The sequence below is a fragment of the Doryrhamphus excisus genome, chromosome 23, assembly GCF_030265055.1.
Source record: "Doryrhamphus excisus isolate RoL2022-K1 chromosome 23, RoL_Dexc_1.0, whole genome shotgun sequence".
NCBI classification, from domain to species: Eukaryota; Metazoa; Chordata; class Actinopteri; order Syngnathiformes; family Syngnathidae; genus Doryrhamphus; species Doryrhamphus excisus.
The window spans coordinates 954,999-979,353 of NC_080488.1; the positions used below are offsets into that span (position 1 = coordinate 954,999).

The window sequence follows — 24,355 nt, forward strand, 5'->3', positions numbered from 1 at the left end:
AAGAATAGAAGATGCGCCACAAATGACGGAAAAGGCGCGTTTGGCAGAAATCACAGCCGGTTTGCCAGGCGGAATTCATCTGCCAAACACGCATTTTCTGGACGTTTTATTTCAGTTAGTCGTCCTCCTAGCGAACGTGAAGAGAACTATACATCAACAAGAACGATGTTGCCTTCAGTGTCGTGGGAAAGTGGTGTGATGTGAAGTTTCGGCTGGCGAGTACAAACATGAAGGTTGAACATAAAATCTTAGACAGGAAAAAACACAACAAGCATCCGAGTCCAACTATGTGAAGTCCTTGGAGACGGCCTCTATGAAGTTGGGGGCCGACATGAGGATGGTGAAGGTGCAGATGATGGAGAAGAGCGAGAAGGCCACCAGACACAGGCGGTCCACCACCGCCGCCGCGAACTTCCACTCGCTGCTGATGGCCTCGGCCTCGTCCTGGTCCCGGAAGCGCTGGGCAATGTAGGTCACCTCCTCCAAGATGTGTTGGATCTCCGGCGGCGGGAGTCGGACCCCCATTCCCAAAGCTCCGCCGCAAACACCCGGCGGCTCGGCACCCTCGTCGCCGGGGGAGCTGTGAGCGCGGCCCCCCAGCGCCACGCCCGAGTCGCTGGAGGTGGGACAGTGCGGGCTCTCCATCGGGTGGTAGCTGCCAAAGTAGAGGCTCATGGAACCGTTGGAGGTGCCCGAGGTGCAGGGCGGGCAGGAAGTCTGGGAAAGCGGCACCGAGAGGCTGGGAACGGCGGCCATTTCTATGGAGTTGCTGCTGGAGTGGTGCTGGGAGGCGGGGCGGTATTTGTAGCCGGCGCGGCGCCGCTCGTCGCCGGGTTGCTTCATGCGCAGAAACCACGCGCACCAGTTCAACAGCACCACCCGCACCTGGGCGTGGCAACCAGGAAAATTGGGTCAACCTCTGCAATACTCAAGCGTACCCAGCCTTTTAGGATGTGCGTCAACACATGGGTGCCCCCCCCCCTTTATTCGTACACACGTACCGATGTACCAATACGAGTTTCAAATCAATTCAAGTTTCCCCATCATGCATTGCGTCTGAGCAAAGCATTTCATTGGAGGACAAGCGGCATCGAAAATGGATGATGGTGCTGCAATGCTGCCTCCGTCCACCAGAGGGGGCCCAGCGAAGGCTGACGTCATTGCAGCACCCCGACATGAACCAATGAATGTTTTGCTCAGACACAATGCATTATGGGAAAATGTGTTGTCTTTTTTTTTTTTTTTAACTCGTATTGGTACATTACTGTCAGTACATGTCCAGTTTGGAAAAAAGATATTTAATTTGATTTTTAAAAAATCTTTCTGTGTACTAAATATTGACGTGGACACCTATTATATGTAAAAATATATATATATTTTTTTTCCTATTTTAATTTAGTGTATAAAATAAAAATAATCAAATGCAAGTCAGAGGAAGCTGACCGCTGTGGTTGTCATGGTGCAGGGAGTTGATCCGTCACTTACCCACTTGGGCATCTTGCCCCCCTGAGGGTCGTGGTGATGAAACTGCAGGACGATAACGGTCACCACCACCGACATTCCGACAATCATCATGGTGCTGGCGAAGTACTGAGCTGGGAAACACAAACGGCGAACATCATCAGCGTCAACATCATCAGTGCCTCCATTTTTTATGAGCTCAATTTCTTCATTCGTTCTATTCGATCTATATATTTTATATATTCAATATATAAATGAATAAAGGGAATATTTCTCTAGTTACAGATAGAAAACCTGTTTCTGACTTTCTAAATACGTTTTTTAACATTGTTAGAGCCCTGTACACATGAAATAGCACCCCTATAGTCATTGTCACACTCCTATTATTCATTGTTTACACCACATTGTAACACAATGCAGGAACTCCAGTCTCAAATTTATTTCTAAAACTTAAGAAGCTTACCACTTCCACACAGATTGGGAGAATAACTTTTTTTCCCACTCTTATGTTGGACAGGCCCTGTCACAACCGGACATACAATTTATTTGGCCGTACGATTTTTTGTGTTAGTTTTTCTGTTAGTGGAGAACGTAGCTGTGGTGACCATGAAGTTATAAGATCTCGATGGAGGACACGTGGAATGTCTGAACATGCATTGGCTGTCGTCAATGCACAAATTGTACCAAAGTGGCCCCTGCACCCTGCACCCGGAGGACGATGTCGGGACAGCCCTGACAAACGGCAAGCCTGCGGGGGATTTTCCGTGTTTCCGTGTATTCATTTGAAAGTCATGTGAGCAGGACATCATTCAAAGAACGTATCCTGACAAAGTCCCACCCAGAAGGTATCTGCTCTTTTAACCTTCCCTTCATGTTATTTATCCATTCAACATTTGTGGTCTTATTAATGCTGCTGCCAGGGTCCATCCGAGCCCCCCAATTCCCATCCCTGTGAATGATGCACGGACGACCCCAGGCTATGCCAACCGAGCCCCTTTGAAAGCATCGTTTCCCCGGCGACCGTATCGGAGCATCCAGAGGTGGGGCAATTTGGGGGGCAGTAATGGCGTTTTTAAATAACGTCCCCCCCAACCGCTCGGAGCCATGGACAAGGTGATGCAGTGAAACGCTTGCTCATGTTGACAGCGGCTTTTCTCCACAGCGGGTGGCCCCTCCCGGTCTGGTTTACTATAGGACACACGGAGGACGCTTAAACAGAACCCACCGATGAGAGGAACCGAGTCGGACGTGGCGGGCATGATCTCGGCCACCAGGAGCATGAAGACCGTCAGCGACAGCAGCACGGTAATTCCTGGAGAAACAGAGAAGAGACGGCATCAGGAGAAAGATCCTTCCGGGAAGCCCTGACGAATGGAATCTCGCCAACATGGCCACCATTTGTCAGGAATACGAGGCCGGGAATGTTTCTGTCCCACTCATACTTGGCAGCGCTCGCTCATCCGCACGTGGCCATCCATCAAACGCCAGTGTAATTATTCGGGTGGGGGGGGGGGGGTTGCATGAATGCATTCATGGCTTTCATGATTCATGACGATGTTTGCATACACGTATGCACGTTACACGGAAAATCAGGGAAAAATGTAACATCAGCATTCCTTCCACAACAGTGGATCCCAACCTTTTCCATACCTGGCACGGAGATGACGTATTTTAAAGCCGTGGGGGGGTAAAAGTCCTGATCAAAGTTCAAGACCAGGTTAAAATCCCAAGAATTTACATTTTGCACATTTTTACATCAAAACCTCAGTAGCGGCCATTTTAGACTATTTGGACTGATCTTTCAAGGCCCACAGATTATTGTGTTCTACGGCTATGAACATGGAACACAATACAAAAGAAACATTAGACTGCCGTTTTGCATCAGAAAAAAAAGTTGATACCTTTTTCCGTTCTTTGGTAATCATAGTAGAACATAGGTAAGTTTCAGGAAAATATCAGTTCCCGACTAAAAAAAAAAAAATTTCAAACATGACTTTTTTTACTCTTGTGAGAGCTCAAATATCTAAACTATACCAACATAAAAACACCCAAATAACTATTCAAGTCCAAATAACACCAACTATTTACTACATCTGGAGCTGAGCTGTGTGTACATGAGTTTAATTTTCTCATCGGATGCTCTTCTGCCCCCTTGTGGCCGTTTTTATGACTTAAAATGGCCCTCAAGTGAAATCCATTAGTGGATCATCAGCTCTTTTTGCGTCTCAAAAAGTCTCAAAGAAGTTGTCAGGATCTGGTGTTAGCTTTATGACGGCGTACAGGCCCGTCATAATCATCAATAAATCAATGAACTAGTAAGTAGTAGTAAATATTACTATAAGTACTACTAATGCCGACGTGTGCATGCGTGTTGTTGGCGCTGCAAGTGAGCAAGAGGAGCAACAAGTCAGCAAACGCTAGGCTAGTCTCCTAGAAAGCGAATGAGAGTACTCGCAGGAGTACTAGCGACTTCAAAGTACTCTCAAAATGTACTCTCAACACGCTGAACACGCAGAGGAAACGGAGGAGTGAAACGTTCCGTGCGGACCTTTGCTTTGGTGAACTTCCAGTTGCAGCGCTGATCCAAAGGGACGCTGCAGTGCAGCAATTCAATTAAAAATGCAAAAGATTCATAAAAGGGAAGCCCCCCCCCCCTCCCCCAAAACACAAGCTCAGGAATATTGTTCCTAATGAATCAATCCACATTCCGAGTATGAAGTATTGTCATAAAAGTCATCTCTCACCCAGCGAGATCTTTTCTCCGGAGTCGGCGGGCAGCAGGAAAACCAGCAGAGCCAAGCCGGAGATGAGCACGCAGGGGATGAGCAGATTGAGGCCGTAGTAAAGGGTCCTACGCCGCATGGTGACCGTGAAGGTGACGTCTGGGTAGGGTTCCTTGCAACATTCGTAGTACAGCTCGTTGCGCTTGGCTGGGACGCCTGAGGAGCAACAAAAGCACGTCCATCCCATCTGCGTGTGCAAACAGCCGTGTGGATGATTGATGGACTACAACATGGCCGCAGCGTTTGTTTGGCATGGCGGATGGAGGTGAAATCCTGCGGCAGTAGAACACCTCATGGTGAACATATATCTGGCCCCGATCCGGCAACTCACCCACGAGATCCCACTCCCCGTTGGGAATGTAGGTGGACGTGTCCACGTCCAGCATCTGGAGGTCCAGCAGCCAGCCGTTGTGGGTCCAGGAGCCGAACTTCAAGTCGCACTTCTGCACATCGAAGGGGAACCAGCGCACGTCGATGTAGCACGTGCTCTTCAAGATGCCGGGCGGGATGTACTGGCAGTAGCCCGAAGCGTTCACCAGCACGTTGGTGTGGAAGGTGGCGTCGAAGCGCTCGTCCGCACTGCGGGGCGTAACGCAGGACAGTCATGTGGTTGCAAGGGGGGGGGGTTAATATGTCCCCCACGGGTACAGTACATGGACGTCTTCCTTTACTGCAACATAGAACCTTGGTTAGCAGCATGAATCATTCCAGAAACCCAGACTCTAACCAAAACGAGCACTAAACCAGCGGTGTCCATAGTGTGGCCCAGGGGCCATTTGAGGCCCGCAGCTGTTTTTTATTGGACCGCCACATATTCTAAGAATAGAATTTAGCAAGAATCATAAAAAAATGTAACAACACCAAAGAGGGAAGCATCATTTCAAAAATAAAGTCCAAAGTTTAAGCTAATGAGAAAACATTTTGCTAAAATATTAGCATGCATGTTAGCTTTATTACAGGCCGGCCACTCCAAATTGTCCATAGGTATGAATGTGAGTGTGAATGGTTGTTTGTCTATATGTGCCCTGTGATTGGCTGGCCACCAGTCCAGGGTGTACCCCGCCTCTCCCCCAAGACAGCTGGGATAGGCTCCAGCATACCTTAGTGGTAGACCCCAGTGAGGAAATGGATGGATGGGAATAAAGGCATCATTCTGAGGAGAACATTTACCAGGAGAAAGTTTAAATGGGTGTACCGACGGGGACAGCACTGGTGCTTGTGTGTCGCCAACAGAGGCTTTTTGTACTGGGTTGTCATTTTTCCAATGACTGTATATTTTGATGCTATTCCACGGAGCTCTCTTGCATTCTCCCAATTCAATTTTCAATATTCCAAGTGTGTTCCAGTGCACTGCAATTGATTTTAACTGGAAATCAATCATCCTTTAAAGGCAGCAAGGTATTACGTGTCGTTTGGGGTGTTTCTCCAGACGACGCCGTCGAGCCCTGCTCGTCCGAGATAAAACCTAACCTTTGACACGAGTGCGCCACACAATGGCTCAATGCTCCGACTCCCACCGCTGTCGCCTGATGATGTCAAAAGTCTAAATGCCCCCACAATAGCGCCACCATCTAATCCCAGGATGGAGAGATAATGTCCATTTATGTGAAACCTGCCTGAGCTTCATTCAAAGGCCAGCTTCTTCCAGGATGGACCCCCCTTTATTTGTCCATGCCCCTTTCTGTCAAAATGACTGATAGAAAGCCCCCCCGAGGGGCTAAGTGTTGTCGCTATCAGCTACGCCTCCAGGTACGAGGCGGGGAGAAACGCGTGGCCTAGCAAAGGCAACGTGGTGTGATGAATTATTCAGGCTTTTATTATTCAAAGCCTTACATTAGCTGGAGGTACGCACACGCGTTTATCCAGGAGATGTCAGCTCATGTTTGTGGAGGAACACGCCCACTCCAGGACTTCTTCCATTTCAACCAGGAGCGTCCAAAGCGCCACCCCAAGGACATTTGTGGGCCGCGGACGTTTTTTTATGGGGCATGGCACAATCGACAACAGTAGCAGCAAAAATGGGAAAAATAAAAATAAAAAAAGTAAAGTCAAAATACGAAGAGAAAAAAGTTGCAATCTTATAAGAAAAATTGGTGATTTTTTTCCCCTAAATTTGAGAATAAAATGAGGAAAGATAATATCATTTTAGTAGCATAAAGCTGAAATAATATTTTTTTTAAGTCTTAATATCAGAAACAAAGTTGTAATTTTGGGAACAATAGGTATTTCATGAAAAAAAGTCAATGTATTACAGGAATGAAATCATAATTATGAGTAGAAAGCTGAAATATTTGAAAAATGAAAATTGCAATCTTGTAAGAAAAATTGGTGATTTTTTTCCCTAAATTTGAGAATAAAATGAGGAAAAATAATATCATTTTAGTAGCATAAAGCTGAAATAATATTTTTTTAAAGTCTTAATATCAGAAACAAAGTTGTAATTTTGGGAAAAATAGGTTATTTCATGAAAGAAAGTCAATGTATTACAGGAATGAAGTCATAATTACGAGTAGAAAGCTGAAATATTTGAAAAATGAAAATTGCAATCTTGTAAGAAAAATTGGTGATTTTTTTCCCTAAATTTGAGAATAAAATGAGGAAAAATAATATCATTTTAGTAGCATAAAGCTGAAATAATATTTTTTTAAAGTCTTAATATCAGAAACAAAGTTGTAATTTTGGGAAAAATAGGTAATTTCATGAAAAAAAGTCAATGTATTACAGGAATGAAGTCATAATTACAAGTAGAAAGCTGAAATATTTGAAAAATGAAAATTGGTGATTTTTTTTCTCCAAAATATGAGAATAAAATGAGGAAAGATTATATCATTTTAGTAGCATAAAGCTGAAATAATATTTGTTTTAAGTCTTAATATTAGAAACAAAGTCCATGTATTACAAGAATGAAGTCATAATTACAAGTAGAAAGCTGAAATATTTGAAAAATGAAAAAAAAAACAATGTAATTTTGGAATACAAACCAAATATTAAGAGGAAAATGTTGTATTCTAAGTATAAATAATGGTACTTTTTCTACAACGTGTACTGCCTATCGGTGCCATGCACCCAGTAAAAAGCCTCATGTGGCCATTGAGCAACAACATGAGTTGGAGGGGGGGGGCTGCCGCCTTAATTGGTGTCGCTTGATGAGGTCGTGGCTCATGGGGTGCTGGGCAATATGGGATATCGGCGACAAAGCCAATAGAGCGTCTCTCGCGAGGCGTTCGGGAGTCACTGAGCCGCTGAGGACATCTGGGACTCGGTGGTTGATGACATGACCAAAGAGCCTTGGGGCAAAGTGCAGCACAGTCCAGGGTTCCTCCAGTTTCGGTATTTATTGCAGGCGGAGACCATATACACCAAATGAAGCGTGCTAAGTAGATTATCTCGAGCGTTCTCCACGGCTCATCAACTCTATAAGGAAAGCAGGAAGAGGACAGCTTGGGATCATTTTGTTCCAAATAATCTTGTGTTGTTCGGGAATCACCAGGGTTCTTTCAGTTCCTTCAGCTGAGAACCGTTAGCCACCTGAACAAGTCTTAGCGAAGCCCAGCGGTCTCTGACGCGATCAGGAGACTTCCTGTTTGTTGGTGTACTGGTCTGGTCGTCCCTCCTTTATCACAATTCATTGGTTCCAGACTCGACCGTGATAAGTGAATTCCGCCAAGTAGGATTCAGTATTAATAAATGAAACATTTTCGGAATTAGAGCATAAAAATACAATTACCATTATTAGAGCCCTGTGGACATGGAATAGCAACCCTATAGTCACCATTTTATACTCCCATTATTCTTTGTTTACACCACATTGCTCAACTGTGATGCACAGGCTACGGGATCACTGCAGGGACACAAGAGACGGGCACAGCTAGCGAACCTACAATTTAGTTTCCGTGTTCTAAACTTACCAAACGGTTTACAAGGGAGTGGGAAAGAAGGACAAAGAAGCCAAAAATGTACCACTTCCACATGGAATGGGAGGGAGGAGAATTTCTTTTCACTCCATCCTGTCGGCCGTGCCACGGCCTTGGGATTGAACGTTATGAACAAATATGCTGCAGTACGTATCCACAAGGGAGTGGAAAATATTCCATTCCTACCATGACATAACTGTTGTTTCTTTGGTGTCAAAGACCTGGTCCTGCTGTACTTCATGAAGACCGTGCCAGCTTATGTACGTCTGGATGGTAACTTCATGACTGATTCGACATGTCGGCCTTACAAGTCGTTCAATTTATAATTCATGTTCCACAACCACTTCTCTAAATCTTCCCACGGTCCTGGAAGAATGTACCAGTAGTTCAAAAAAAGTAATCACAAAAAACAATTTAAAGCGCCAGGACAAAAATGTGAAGCCACCAAGTGAAAAAATAAACAATACTGCCCGCATAAGCGGTTGGCGAAGGTCGAGCAGTCAGCTCATTCATCTAAAAATAATCAAGCTACGATGATAGCGGCTGAATGAGTCATCGGCGACAACATCTCATCACACGGCCACGCCATCTGACCTCACAGCTCCTAGAGGTCAAAAAATAAAACCGAATGAGCCGAATCGCTGTCCCATCCCGGCCAGCATGCTAACGAGTGCATCCGCTATTCAGAGCATCAGTGGCTCCACCCTGACGGCGTCCTGATGGCGTCCTGAGCAATGGTGCGTGTCATGCCTGTGGAGCCACATTAGCGTGACCGTTAGCCGCCTCCGGGCTTCTGCATCTTTGTCTCACCGCGCACCTGAACGTGACTGGATGGCTGCATCGGCGGTTACGCTGTTCCAACGGTCAAAAGTCACAATGTATTCTCTGCAAGCAAGCAATGCCAGCACTGGAGAGAACGGTCAGCACCGCTAGCCAAGGTCTAGCGAGGCCCAAATCATCTCTAGAGCACAATTTGTCTGATTTGGTTTCAACCAGTCCTTGGCTAGGAGGCTAAGCGGCTCAGCCAGGAAAAAGAAAATGTGACTCAAAATGAATTTCGGTTCACTTCAAAAATTTAGCCTAGGTTGGCGTACATTTTTTGGTTAGCATAGAATACGGCGCGCGTTTGTTTGAGTCCAACTGTGCTCATAACGTAATCTAATGACAAGAGATCATTGCTAGCAGTCTCTGAGGTAAGCTAACGTGAGAAACCGGAAGCATAGCCCAATCAGTCGCCTGTCTATGATGTCATCAGCGGTTGACTTTGTCTTTCTTTGCTAACTAGCAGAGCTAGTTGATGATGGCTGCAAAAGAAGCCATCTTACGTGTCAACAATCCATTCTTCAGTGAAGGTAAAGTCAATATTAAATGTTTTATTCATCATTTATATATTTATTATATTTATATTTTTTTAATGTTTAGTGTTAATATTTTTGAGTGTCTGGAAGAGATAAAGTGGATTTGCATAATTTCTTACAGAAACACGGATTATGTTAGCGCATGTTTTGGTTACAGTCGGCCTTTCCGGAATGGATGAAAGCAGCTAACCAAGGTTCCTTTGGATTCCAGAAGAAGTTCCATGCAACACATGGACAAGAACATGCACCAGTGATGATTTATAAACACGATAGCGCTGAGATCTGAGGAGTTGAAATATGAAGGCAAACAGTAGATGGAATAGAGTGAATTACAGAAAGACAGCCAGTCGGAAAGAGAAATGGAGAACGTGAGGAAAGGATGGATGATGGCAGGAACAGGGCAGAAAACGGGGGGGAAAGGCTGAGATGGATTAGGATGGGTAATCCTGGTAGGTCTAAAAGCTGAGCTCTGAATATTTGGGTTAATACACCCAAAACCTTTGTTTTGTCCCCACACTCCCTGTGCCGTGCAAGTGGGAAACATAGTCGTTATTTAGAGCCTGGAAGACCACCGTGCCAAGATGGACACCTGGAGACCTTCTGATTTGGGAAAAATCCAATTTGTGTTTGACGTGTCTTTCAGGTCAAAGGTTATTACACATCCTTTTTGTCAGCTCTCTAACGACCAATCAATGTTTCTCACCTGTCAGAGACGCAACAAGACTGATTGGTCGTTAAAGTTCCAACTTTTGGAAGCGCTTTCTCCCCCAAAGACAAATTCTGTGCACTTTGTTTTAATTCTGTGTACTTTGTTTTAATTCTGTGTACTTTGTTTTAATTCTGTGTACTTTTATTCCCAGCCTTTTTTCTAGAATGTGAAATCACAGCCTGGCTTTTAATGAGAGAGATTATTTAGCAGGCATTTCTTTTTCCATGTTGGGATTAAGCACATCATCTGTGAAAATGGCGCGGTATGAGGAGGATTATGCTGCAGTTGAAAAAAAGAATGATACTTTTATGGCAATAATCAGAAAACAATGTTCCTCATGATGAGAAGAAATTCCAATTTAAGAATATAGTAGTTATTCCAAGTGGAAGTAGAACATTGGCACTGAGCTAAAGAAGACAAATAGCGTTTGTAAATAAGGAAGAATAATTAAAGGGAATTTGAACAACACATTAGGATAATTACAAAGTCAGCCTATTATGGCTGTGAACAATCCACTGAGGATTAAAAGTCCTAATGAATGTCTCAGAGGGATTTGGACAAACATGTGCGCACATTAATCTTGCGTACGCTCGTTGCGCTTTGGCGTGTCCAGCTTGTGTTCTCACATCACCGACAAAGTCCATCTTTCTCACGTTCTTGCAACGTTCTACGCACATATGTAAGAAGGGGTATCTGTTTATTATCCGTTATCTATCGGGAGACCACGCCAGAAAGAACAGGGGTGGGCAAACTACGGCCCGGGGGCCACATCCGGCCCGCCAAGTGTTTGAATACGGCCCGCCCAATCTTTCCAAAGTATTTCATTTAAACTTAAACATACAACCTGGCATCATGGCCTGAGCCAACCTTTTGATGGTTGTATCAATTTCGTTTTTTGACATGGTCTGTTGTTTACAAAGTGCTCCTGAAAAAAGGGACACAAGCACATAATAATAATAATAATAATTATAATAATAATAATAATTATTATTATTAGATTATTAGATTATAATTATTATTAGAACTATTATGATTATTATAATTATTAGATTAATGCTAATTATTATATTAATTTTATATAATATTACTGTTATATTTGCATATTTTACATAATAATAATATAATAATTATTATTTTAATTTTATTGTAATTATTATAATATTTTATTATTTTTAAAATATTTAAATATAAATATAAAATAATGAATAATAATAGCAGATTGCATGACAATTTTACAGATACAATAATACCAGGTGGACTGTTGCGTGTAAAATATATAGTCTGCCTCCCACCCCCCCGTAAATTTTGTCATATCAATGCGGCCCGCGAGTCAAAAAGTTTGCCCACCCCTGCCATAGAACTATTGGCAAGACTTCGGAATCTTGGGCGTGTTGGTTCAATAGCGAATACACGATATTCGTGTAACATCAGTTATGCCCTAAACATCATTCTGCACCTTATTCAGCGGAATTCCAGCTATTAGATATTCTTCACCATTCCAACCTGCCTAAAGTGTGCTAACCCAATCCTGGAACAATCCAAAACAGATTCATACGTCATGCGGCAGCATGCACATGAGTCAGCGGGATGGAGAAGGAAGGATTCTGACCTGTTGTAGAGAAGGATGTCAGGAGTCCAGATTTGGTCTGAAGGGAATCGGAGGTTCTGGACACCGGGGTAGGTTTCAGGGTTCCAACTCAGATAGACGTCAGTCCAGTACTGAGAGACAGACATGATTCCATAGTCATCCAATCAGCAGTCAGAAAGCGGTACCGATGCATTCATGGACTTGCAGTCAGTTGGATTATTCAAACTCTTTTTTCCTCCACTTTGGCATTATACAGTAAACCTCGGATATATCGGATTCAATTGTTCCCACTGGTTTTGTCCGATATAAGCGAAATCCGTTATATGCGTATACCGGAAAATGTCCGTTTTACGCATATATCGGATTTATATCCGGTATATGCGTAAATGGGATTTTATCCGTTATAAAAAGGCACTTCCTTGACTATGTTTCCAATGTACCTGGACGCGCAGGCAACACTGCAAACGCTGCAAATGACGTCGTATAGCGGCCTGTCACGATTCGGCGAATCGGAGCGCCACGATGCGGCCATCCGATATATGCGAGGGAAATTTAATGGAAATGCATTGGAACGGGACTGGAGATTTTGTCCGAAATAGGCGAAATCCGTTATAAAAAATCCGATATATGCAATGAATTTTTATTGGAAATGCATTACAGAAAAATCGCTTCTTTTTTATCTGTCCGTTGTGAGCGAATTTCCGATATATCCGAGTCCGATATATCCGAGGTTTACTGTATGAATATATTAGATATTCCCAACTCACCAGCTGCAGCCAGGCATTGGTCATCAACACTTGGTTCTTCTCATCCTGATGACCAGAAACATACGTTTATACACAATAGCGGTCAACAAAAACAGCAATGCTGCTCAAGTAAATATAGATATTAATAAATAAATATAGATTCAGGAGTATGACTTTTTATGAGGAATAGGAAACGGGGTTGCGCTTCTGCAAGCTGCAAGGTGACATTTGCATTTCTGCAAGCATGGGAATGTTCAGTGGAAAAGTCAGCAAAATAGAGAAAGGAAGAGCATGTTGAGCATCAGCCTATGTGCCGCATCCACGGCATGGTTACTGTGTGTGGTCACGATACACGTGGCGCATGTGGCAAACCGCCTCCATGGATGTCTGACGGCAGAGGATGCAGATGTTGCTTCACAGATGACTGTCGGGCTCTTCAGGGACACAAAGTCCCCTGGCGGTGCGTTTGTTGGCTTTAACTCCACTGCTAAATGATCTTTAGTCTTTAGTCCTGCTGGCAAGGTTAAGTGGGCTCCCTCGTTCCGAATAGTCAAATTATTTCTACCCAGGACGAATCACCACCACTCACCATTCACAGAAAAACAACCTTGTGCTCTTCCACTGGAGGGCATTTTCTATTGCAGAGAGCGGTGTTGTCCGTCAATACTCCTTAGGGTGGCGACCACGAGCACGCTTTGGAGCGCTACTTGAAACCTGGATCTTTCAATCTTTAACCTTGAAGTCTCTTTGAGTTCCACTTTCTGTTTAGTTTTTAGTTTAGTGTTGAATCAGATCAACTGATTTCCAAGTCCAGTCGCTCTGATTCAGCTCCTCGGATAGACCATGTACGGAATGTTGGAGAAATGCGAGCTGCCATGAAGGAGAGATGGTGGGTCTGCTGTGTTTTGGCCTTTAAACGATATTTCAGCTAAAGTCATTGCAGCGGTTAGGTCTTTTAGCCCCTTAAGATCTTTGCCTTTGCCTTTTCCAGTTAATGCCATCCCTCTTGCTGCATTTGGATCTGAGGTCCAATTGACTTTTATGTACATGGCCAAGGAGAAACTCGTGAAAAATAACATTCTCTAGACACCTCTTTGGCCATAATGGCAAGACAAGAAAAATAACAACAAAATGGGACTTATAATGGGACTCGGAAATCTCTTATAGTTTTTTCAAATTGGGTTTTTCTGTTTGCCTTTTTTACCTCATACATTCAACTTACCAGCATCGTGTGAGTACTTTGATGACAGCCAATCAAATTAATTCAACACAAAAGTCCTCACATGTATTGGCTAACTTTTCTAATGCAATATATTTTTTTATGACACTCTTATTTTGATGAGGCAGGACGTTGGGGCACTTATTTGGAAGGCGGCATCTTTTACCCTAGCATGCCGTTTTGACATGCTGGTCCAAGGGGGGGTTGGGTTCGTGTTTGCGATGCCGTTGCCATGATTGAGCCGTCCGTCGGGCAAATGCTTCTCCTCACAATGACAGCACTTCCTTCACGGTCTGTCAACTTCCTTGAAATGTTGCCTTTAACTGGAGATTACATTTTTATTGGCCAATTCGGTGATTCCGATTTCAGTGAATACAAACTGACGGGTTTGGTGTTATTTGTATTTTTTTACAAATGTGTCTGCAGCCTTGCAAAGTATTTCAGGGTTATTTTGTTGGTTCCAGATGAGTTAAGGCGAGACTTTAATGGAGGATTCTCAGAGAGTATTAATGAACAATGTATGACTGTGTGTGTGTGTGTGTGTGTGTGTGTGTGTGTGTGCGTGTCAGCGACTGTGTGAATCAGTCCGCAGGGTCTTTGTGTAATCGAAGTCAAACAGCAGAAGTGCATTACTTCCGCCAGCATCCAACTGTGCTTCATAGGCACAAAGTGGCAGCACATTAAGTCCCACGGGTGCAGGCGGCTTCGGCGGTACACATTAGACCAAAAGACGTCCATACCAAATGAGGTAATTCCTACTGCCCGCAGAGAAAACAAAGAAAAAAAAAGTAGTCCATTGAATATGATGCATCACCTCCTTCTGTCATGTGCAAACATTACTTTTTAATAATCCCTTATTGGAATTGACTTGACCATAAAAAAGTGACAGAAGCATTTGTCATTCATCCGCCGCATTAGCGCTTGCCCATAACGCATAATCTAACGTAGCCTTAATGTCAATTATGCAAACAGAAGGAAGCGTTGATTCCACGCCACACACACACATGGAAACGTGCTCACCACATCAATGATCTGCAGGAGCGTGAAGCCGAGCTCCACCAGGATGGCGGCTGAGTCGTTGACGACCGGCCTTTCCAAGCGGTTGTAGTTCGCCAGCAGCTCCTTGTAGAGCCTCCTCTGGTACTCGCCTTGCAGGGATCCTGGGGACCACCAAAGCACACTGCGTTCAGGAACACCCCCATTTGTGTAAGAGTCAATCCCAGCTGAGGTTTGTGCCGTCACTCCTGGCAGGAAGTCAATGGGTCCACTACAGACGGAATGAGGAGTGTTTTATGGCAACTTGGAATTATAGTTCCGAAAGAAAAGCTAGTCAGTAGAGTAGCATCTCTTTCATATCTATTAAGACCACGACAGACACCACCGTCTTCTATGCCGCTTAACCTCACTGGGGTCGTTGGGGTCACCTGGAGAGGCGGGGTACACCCAAGCAACCATTCAGACTCCCATTCATACTCCATGCTTTGGAGTGGCTAATGAAGCTAACATGTACCCGTGAACGCACCGGAAGAACATGCAAACTCCAAGCGAAGATCTTCACAATCTCCTGACTGTGTGGCCCACATGCTAACCACTCATCCACTGTGCGGCCAGTATAAGGAACGATGATGTCGTACCGATACAGCCGATAGAGAGATCGGTGATTGGTGGGATCATCCGTCATGTCTTGCAGGTGGGTTAGTGTGAACAAATGAAGCGCTCCCTTTCTGTGAAGTTCTGCAAACGACAACAAACATGGCGTCGGTCGCCACATCAGACCTTCTCGGCCAACCGAAACGGCAGCATCGCAACGAGGGGCCCGGGGAAGACCCGTGGGCAAGACCAAAGAGCTGTCACATGACCTCAAGTACAATTTTGGGCGATTATGATTGGTGGCGTCATCACCCTCTCGCCTTGGAGGTGAGTGCAAGACGTCACTTTATGGGAAAAAGATGATTCCCAGAATGACCGGTTGAGGATCTCAAGGGAGTTGGGAGCTGAAGAAAAATGATCTTGGCGATAAACAGTATCTTCTTGGTAGGTATGATGCAGTCAGTAGCTGGGGGAGAAGTGACAACGCAACCTCTGCCCACCACCCTCCACATTAGATCGTGTTCGGGGGAATTGGGGGGGGGACCTCATCAACCGTCTGAAGAACCCATGTGTGGCTTGCAGCGGGGTGACAGGGTGGCAGCACTCGGATTTCCTCCTTAATTGTCGCGGCGAAGAAGCTGGCAGCGGCAGAGGAGTCTCATCACGCCGAGTCTAACCGCCAGGAGATTTGCGGTTATTTTGCTTTGTTTATTTTTCTCGAGCACGGAGGGAAAGCCTCCGGAGAAAGCTTCCTCCGTTTCATGAAAGACGCACCGATGAGGATGAGGTGCACTCGAAATATCGGTCGCATCAACCGGCAAACTATGCTCTGTTGGATGTTAAGGAGGTGTTAAGTAGAGCTTGGCTCGGCTTTGGGTGTGTTCGATGCCGGTGTTTCCTGGATGCTAGCACTGGCTAATGTTGATCCAGGTGGCGAGGACAGCTTCCACTGTCTGGAACTCATGTGTGTCATTCTTCTAAACGTTCCTCGCCATCCATCCCCAAATGTTCTCCATTGGACTTAAATGAGGGGAAGATGCAGGATGGCTTTAAAGCAGGGGTGCTCATTAAGTCGATCGCGAGCTACCGGTCGATCGCGGAGGTGGTACTGGTCGATCGCTGGTCAATCGCGGCGTGACATTAAAAAAATATCATCCCAGCATCAATGCCGTCACTTGATTGACATACAGGGCAGCCATTCAGATGACAACAGAATGTTGCCCTTCGGGCGACCAATCAAATCAAACAACGTCTCTAAGTGCAGCAGAACTTACGATGTCAGCCTATCATCCATCCCCGTTACTTGATTGACATACAGGACAACCAATCAGATGACAACTGAATTTTAACCTTTAGGTCACCGCTCATGCGTAAACAGCGATGCAAAGTGCTAAGCTCGTCGGCGAATTGCGAGATTTTAAGCCCTCGCTAAAGTTTATGGTCACTAAAATGAGTGAAGGAGCTGGACCAAGTAAAAAAGGCAAAAACTGGACCAAGTAAAAAGGCAAAAAACATATCACTTCCATACGGATATGGAATATTATACGGATATTATGATACGGATATTATCCATGACTGATAAACATTTGGAAGTGTGCTTGAGGCTGGCTATCAGCAGCTACTGTCCGGACTATGCATCCCTGGCTGGTTCAATTCAGTGCAAGTCATCAAAGTAAACTCAGGTAATTACAAAAAATGTTAATAGTTAATTATGTGTGTTTTGCAATATTGGCTCATTTGGTTATGTAAGGTACATCAACATACATTGTACGTACAAATAATCCTCAATACATTTGAAAATAAATAGATGTTTTGCATTTTTGTAGTGGGTAGATCATTTTGACTCGGTCATTTTAAAAGTAGCTCGCATGCTGAAAAAGTGTGAGCACCCCTGCTTTAAAGTCACGGATGATGGGTATAAAAGTACGTTATATGCATATTCCTTAGAGTTCCCTGGATAATGAGCAGCAGCAGAAGTGAAAGCTTTCCGACATGGATGTTGTCGGACTGTACGGCGTGTCAGAGATGATCGGAGGAAATCACAATTCTGCTTTTTCAGGGGGGCTGCCGAGTGGCAGGAAAGGATGGTTTTGGGAGAAAGATGCTCCTCTGAATCAACGCACATAATAACATTGAACGTAGCGGCACTAAAGCGGCACAGTGGAGAGACTTAAAGGGAAATGTGTTCTGAATGCGCCCAATATGGAAGACTAAATATGGTCTTTCTTCTTTGTCATTGTAATGCTACTTATAGGTCTGTGTGTGTGTGTACTAAAATTGCCCATGTTGCATTCCAGAGCCAGGACACCTGTGGTCCCCAACAGGGGCCCAAGGGCATGAGTACCAAAAGGGAAGGGGTGAGGGCGGGGCGCTTTTAGCACGGTACAAAATATGAACACATTCATCACGTCATGCACATTGTTCTTCTCCCCAGAGAGGCATCTCTTCCGCCCGGACATTGCTCCTCAAAAGTATCTTCAGCCGACTTTCTCCAGGCAAAGAGAGAAATGGAACATTAGAATGTGAGACAAGCGCTGGTGAAAATTGCCTTTGCATATCTTGATCTACGATGACGGTTCAGCGAGCCTACGTTGGGACACATTCCAGCCAATCATTACAGCGCCTTCCGCAGAAGATAAAAGTTATGCTACTCGGTCTGTGGCTCCAATCAATTTTGCTGGTCCCGTTTGGTCCTGAATCCTGGCGGAATGATGTGTCAAAAAGCTTGGAGTCAATGCTGCTTTTAATGAAAAACACAACTCAGGGCTTAATCCATTTAGCGATATACGCTAACAGCATGTGGCTAATAAGATAAGCAGGGAAAGTGAAACAGACCATGACAAACGTGGACGAAGACACAAGAGGAGCTTTTACGTACACAATAGAATGATGACCTGACTTGACATACAGGTGGGGGGGGCGGGCACATGGGGATGCTAGCACCTGATTGGCTGAGATGCTGAAAGGAGCAGCTGATTCAACACACTTGGTGACAAACAAGTCAAAATACAAGGAGCTTTAAGTTGGAATTGATGATGCTAACATGCTAACGAAATTTTTTGGGGTATGGGGGAGGAAGCGGAGTACCCGGAGAAAAGCCACGCACGAGGAGAACATGCAGACTCCACACAGAGATGCCCAAGCCGAGAACCAAACCCAGGTTTTCCCCATCGCCAGACTGTGTGGCCCGCAAGCTAACCACTCATCCACTATGCGGCCTCCTATGAAATCAGTTTTATTATTTTCCCAAATTCAATTTTTCTGCCCCTGAAAGAAAAAAAATATCCGAATAGTGAGGGGGAAAAAATACACGACTAGGAAGTACATCTTCCGGCTTGCCATTGGCTGGCCACCAGTCCAGGGTGGACCCCGCCTCTCGCCTGAACTCAGCTGGGATAGGCTCCAGCATACCCTGGGACCCTCATGAGGGTAAGTGGCATAGAAAATGTATACAGCTTCATATTGCACTCTGATTTACCGACGTCCCAGTTTCCTTGAATGCACCATGGCCCGACCACCCCGTGCTGTACAAGATAAGCAGTCAGATCGCGGGCAGTTTTTTTTTCCCCAAATATAAAAGTTGGAGAAATCAGACGCTTGTTCTTATCTTTCCTAATCTCTCCAGTGTTTCTCCTCTCCAAATTCCAGGCGTTCATTCCTGTAATTTATGCAACCCCATTTTTCTGTATTTTGTTTAAGCATCCTCTCTTTTCATCTCCCTCTCCTTCGCAGTCTCTCCGACTGTCCTGAATTCATTTGCTTTTTTTGTGTGTGTAATAAATGAGCCCATTCCACACCCAATTGGGTTTGGGAATTACATAAACAAACAAAACATGATTGGCACCGTTTCCAATTTGTTGTCGTCACCTAAAAATGCGAGGAATGAAGTCGGGTATCCCTTTATGGGGAATGCATCTTTGGAGAATGTTTATGTATTTGTTTGGGGGTAAAAATCCGATTATTCTCCGCCTCTGTCACACGGCGAGGAGAATACATCCCGTCTGACTTTGCGACACGGTCGTTAGAGCCACTCGCTCCAAAACCAGACGGCCAGAGGGACCCATTCGCTCTCTCACAGTCCTATCTCAAGAACACACACACCGACACAGGAATTCCTGGTCCTGATTAGTGGAACTAAACCTGCTCAGGCTTCAGCTGCCGTGTCTCAGCCACGTAAATTTTACGTTCGCGATCGACCCTTTTGGCTCCAACGCATCGTCCTGAACGTCACTTGGTAGATGTCATATGACATCATCTCCTCCTGATTCGCCGCTATGACACACGGAAATTAAATGTTCATACTCCTATTAATTAATATATGTAAGGGGGTATTTAGCTCTCGGGTCATAACATGCAAGTAATAAATAAATCGTGACAATTCCTGATTATGCAGTAAATTGACAGAAAAGTGATCATTGACAAGCGTGATGCCAAATTCCAGAAACATAAAAAGAGTCCCGATCCCTCATTGTTCTGGGAACGGGTTCCGCACACATGAAAAGTGCTGACAGCCCCGGTCCCCCTCAGGGGGGGACTGCTAGTGAGTCAACCCAATGACAACACTACAGTCACTTTGGTACAAATACGGAAATACGGAGCGTTGGTTCCTCTCTAAGTGTGCATGAAAGTAATGCAAATGTTTCAATCCGCCGTGGAGAAAAGGTCTGAAAAGCAAACTCCCACAGCAGCGTTTGTTATTTAATAAATAACGGTGACATACTTTTCCTGCCGAAACAGCAAGAACATGAAATGTATTGCTCTGGCCCACCTGGCTAGGTCACTAGTCAAGGTTCTATATATAGACTTATGGATTATTATGAGGCACACCTGCACAAGAAAGCTTGTGAGATCCAGGACGAGTCTTGAATCGCAAACTGTGCAGTTGCTATCAGGTTTTGAGGACAAGGAACAAATGAGATGTTCAGCAACTATAAACTTCAGCCATGAGGATGAACTGCACTGTACTGTTGTTGGAGTTGTCCTCAAAGTATATGGAGATTAGTCTATGGAGATGATGTTCCAAACCTTCACGTATCTGCCAGATAGAGTAGCTGGAATTTGAATTATCGCCATGACAATGATGCCACACACAGGTCGGGTCTGGGCACTTGACGTTACGGAACGACACTGTAGAAGGCAAAGTTATAGTACAAAAATCAAGAAAATATACAAAAACCACGCAGATCCTTTGGTGAAAACCAACCAATAAAAACACTAGGTACGTACGTACGAATACGGAGGTTTGGCTTTAGGTTGGACGTGTTACCTTTGGACATATAAACTATTTTTGTGCGGTGTTCTACATCTCCACTTCCCCTCGGAAGCCAACGTGAGTCCAAACAACGGACACAGAGTTCCTTTTGGGAACAAGTCGACTCCACAAACCCTACGAATGTGCCACGGTTTGATTCTTCCTCCAGGTTTGTAGCAGTCAGACCGGATGGCATAGTCTCCAGTGTTTATATCTTCCATCTGCGTTCTGGCAGCTGTGATTTTGGCGCCCCTGGTGGCCTGTCATGTAACTACAGGGGTTGAAGACACAACATAAGCCACATTGCAGTTGATGTACGTCGATTAGAAGCTCTAAATGTCGATTTGGGTAATTTTCCAATGAATCGCCCAGCCCTACGGTGACATATTGTTGGGATTGTAGTCAAGGAAAGTCAATAAATTCTTGAAAAGTACTGAATTTATTTGAAATGTCCGAGTATTTGTTGTAGTAGCCAACAAAGTCTTTAATGAGTAAGCAAGCTCTGCATTCCAACATGAACACGAGACCAGCACAGCATATGGACAAGTGTTTTAATGGACCACTGGATGGATTGAATCATATAGGAGAGTCTTATAATCCATGGCCCTAAACCCACTTGATGTTTAATCCTAATCCACCAGCAAAAAGCCTCAATAGAACCTTCTACCGACCACAGCCTTTCCTCACAGAACTGACGAGTCCTTACGCCCACGTTAAGAGACCATTCTATGATCTTGGACGGAGTCCTGGATGGTCCAGCGCGGAATGTCAGGAACGCTATCTTTATTATCAATCTTTATTATCAACGTATGTCTGCTGAGATGTTTGACAACGAGTTCTGGAGGTCACAAGAACGTTTAGTAAAGGTTGAGTGAAACGCTGAGCATTGAAGTGACCCAAGAGCATCACTTAAACCACCTTATGACGAGCATAAAATCCATCATAAAAGAGTCTAATCTACATATATAGGCCATCATTAAAGTGCGTGGAGACGGAGGAAGGTCTCGTATTGCTGACTGAGGAGAAAATAAGTGGAAGTCAGCCTATGAAAGAGAATAAAAGACATTGAGAGAGATGAGGCGTCCAATGGAAACGAAGCAGTTGTCATTACAGACAAGTCCCTGAACCTCCGGAAGTTGCTATTCCCAAACAGAATATAAATGTTGGATGCAAGTGACTTGTCGACGGCGTATCCGATGGGAAGCAAAACTGGTGAAATTGCACAGAAATCTTTTTTTTTCTTGATCTTAAATGATATCTGTCCAACAGTAAATCCTCAAATGACGTCAAGTCAAATTGGTACAGCACTCAGACTGTGTCACTTCAATCCTGCCCAAATTTCCAGGATTTCCACGGATCAGCAGGAACTTCTGCAGTAAGTGATGGAGGGATTAGCAGAGCATGAAGCTCGTTATTCATGAATGCGATTCAAACAAAGCAAATTCTAACCAGTGAAGGTTTCCCGTTTCCTCGTCTTTTGAACTATTTTTCAACCACTTGTACGGTCGCCCCTCGTTTATGGCAATTAATTGGTTCCAGACCATACCGTGATAAATGAAAACATAAGATTCGGTGTTCATAAATGGAATATTTTCATAGGTTGAGCATAGAAAACCTCATCCCCTAATTAACGCTCCACCTCGTCGTGCTGAACCATCACAGCTCGACTTCAGGAAGTCAGATTGCCTCATCTGGTATGGCCATCGACGTCCCCTGACCTCAACCCCACGGACCACGTCTGGGACCGGGCAGTGGATGCATTGCCTCAGAACAACATCACGAGGGTCGTTAGCGGCATGAAACGTGGCTGGCAAACTGGCAGTGCAGAAAATGGTAGAAACACCCGCGAATGACCTCGTTAATTTCGTTTTGTTGGGGCTCTCTTTGTTATTGTCTACAATGAAAACTGTCATTAATAATAATAATAATAATATTAAAAATAACTATTACTTATTCCATGAAACATCTAAACAAATAGGAAAAGCAACAAACTGCATCAACAGCACCTCTGCTGGCCGCAGCCAAGTATTGCACACATGATTAAACGGCATTCATACACACCCATCCCATATACCCAAACATAACAACTAGTACATTTCTCCCAGTGACTCAAAGTACATGCATTACTGAGTGCTGAACTTGGGCCATCTTCTACTACTTTGATGGGGACCCCGATCATTGCTTCGTGTCAGGAGAAATGCATATTCTCCATGGATGGCTTGTCTTTGCCCATCATCACACACATTCATCAATGTCAGGGTCTGCCTTGGTGTGGGGAGGTGAAGACTGGGGAAGGACACACACACACACACACACACACATATCTTCACAAAAAGCTGCTCTGTCACACTGGTTAACAACCCAGATGTTGTAGATGATGATGATGATCATGATGATGGAATGTGGGGGATGGAGGTAATAAACACAGACATTAATGTGCACACATACATATGCATAAAAGCATGCAATGTATATTCTCCAGTGAGGCGTTCAATACTGGTGATAATATCTTTTCAATAAAAAGTACCACAATTAATAGTGAAAAGTATCAGTAGTATTAGTTTGAATAGTTTATGACTGAAATTTCAACACAAGGAAGAAAAACTGACCCCAAATCATCAGCACAGGTGTCACAGTGTTGCGTTCACGTCCCCACGTACGCCTGTAGTTTTGACGTGTGTCGTACATACCTTTGAAGAGAATGGCTGCCCACACGTAAAATCCAAGCGAGCAAGACCCCCAAAACTTGCGGCACCGCATCCTGGCGCCGGCCGGTGGCCCTGGCTGCCGGCTCTGTGGTGAGGGAGACTGGAGTGGGAGTCGCTCAGTCAGGCTGCTCTCCTTCTTCCGAGGTGTCGGCAACAAGAGGCAGGGGAGGCGGGGGAGGAGGAGAGGAGGAGGAGGAGGGAAGCAACATGGTCGCTGTTTACAATCCTCAGTAAATACGCACTCTACATAGCCTTGAAAATAACGACAATTAAGTTTGTCTTCTTATGGATGCCTGACACTTTGGTGCGTTCCTTCGTCCATTGACAACTAAGGTATGTAACATTACAGCCATGGTGAATACTAGTTTGGAGGAAAACACGTTTTTTGTCCCGTCGTCTTAATATGACGTCATAATTATGAGTCGTTATCGTGTTAATTAACGGACTGTTAATGATGTTACGCTATATTTTTACGCAATAGTTGTACAACTTTCTTCACTGTTAGAACTACTTTAATGTAAAGAAAGTAGAGGTGAACTTTTTGTGTTTGATTTCTATGACTGGCAACATTTAAAATGTATAATGGAACCTTGGTTAGCATGCGATCCGGTTAGCATGTTTGTGGTTAAATTGATGCCACTAATTAACCTCGGCTGGCAATTATTCTCCGGTTATGGTGCATCTTGTCGTGTTGTTTTTGACATTGTGTAAGTTCTTAATGTATTTTTATCACAACGCCCTTCCTTCTTATACGTCCTATTAGCTAGCTAAGAAGTTACAACTCGCTAGCTAGTTGTTATAGTTTAACAATTATAGCTTTGCTTGTGTAAAACAATCTTAAATGAATATACATGATGAATGAAGTCCAAGGAATTCTCTCCACGGTTGTCTTGAGGCTCCGGTGAAGGGAACAGACATGAAAAATGGAGAAATAGACATGAGCTGAGTGGCCTCCATGAGCTGAGTGGTCAGTGGAATAGCAGCCATATTCAAAGCCACCTGGCAGCCCCCCCATGGAGTTTGCCAAA

At 44.4% G+C, this 24,355-nt stretch overlaps 2 protein-coding genes across 5 annotated transcripts in view; one reads left to right on the plus strand and one right to left on the minus strand.

Annotated features, from left to right (window-relative positions):
* LOC131110295 (neuronal acetylcholine receptor subunit alpha-7-like) lies at window positions 1-23,746 on the minus strand. Its single transcript, XM_058063263.1, has 9 exons — window positions 23,310-23,746; window positions 14,799-14,938; window positions 12,581-12,625; window positions 11,835-11,944; window positions 4,576-4,823; window positions 4,206-4,400; window positions 2,687-2,773; window positions 1,486-1,595; window positions 1-885 (listed from the first exon to the last, which is right to left on the minus strand). The coding sequence occupies exons 1-9, from the start codon at window positions 23,377-23,379 to the stop codon at window positions 286-288; spliced, it is 1,605 nt and encodes a 534-aa protein (XP_057919246.1). The 5' UTR covers window positions 23,380-23,746; the 3' UTR covers window positions 1-285.
* The window catches only part of LOC131110297 (uncharacterized protein C3orf85-like), an 8,403-nt gene continuing 7,564 nt past the window's right edge, over window positions 23,517-24,355 (plus strand). The window contains exon 1 of one of the 4 annotated variants that reach the window (XM_058063279.1): window positions 23,517-23,660. The gene's annotated coding sequence lies outside the window, so the exon portion shown is untranslated. The remainder of the gene's footprint in view (window positions 23,661-24,355) is intronic. The other 3 variants (XM_058063273.1, XM_058063280.1, XM_058063276.1) reach the window with 3 other exon arrangements.

Bases quoted from the DNA above. Each gene is read 5' to 3' on its own strand.
- LOC131110295 (XM_058063263.1), bottom strand. From the start codon at position 23,379: ATGCGGTGCCGCAAGTTTTGGGGGTCTTGCTCGCTTGGATTTTACGTG. The intron at 12,626-14,798 runs GTGAGCACGTTT...TCTGGTCATCAG, and splicing joins TCCTGCAGATCATTGATGTG to GATGAGAAGAACCAAGTGTT. The intron at 4,824-11,834 runs GTCAGAATCCTT...TACGCCCCGCAG, and splicing joins GACATCCTTCTCTACAACAG to TGCGGACGAGCGCTTCGACG.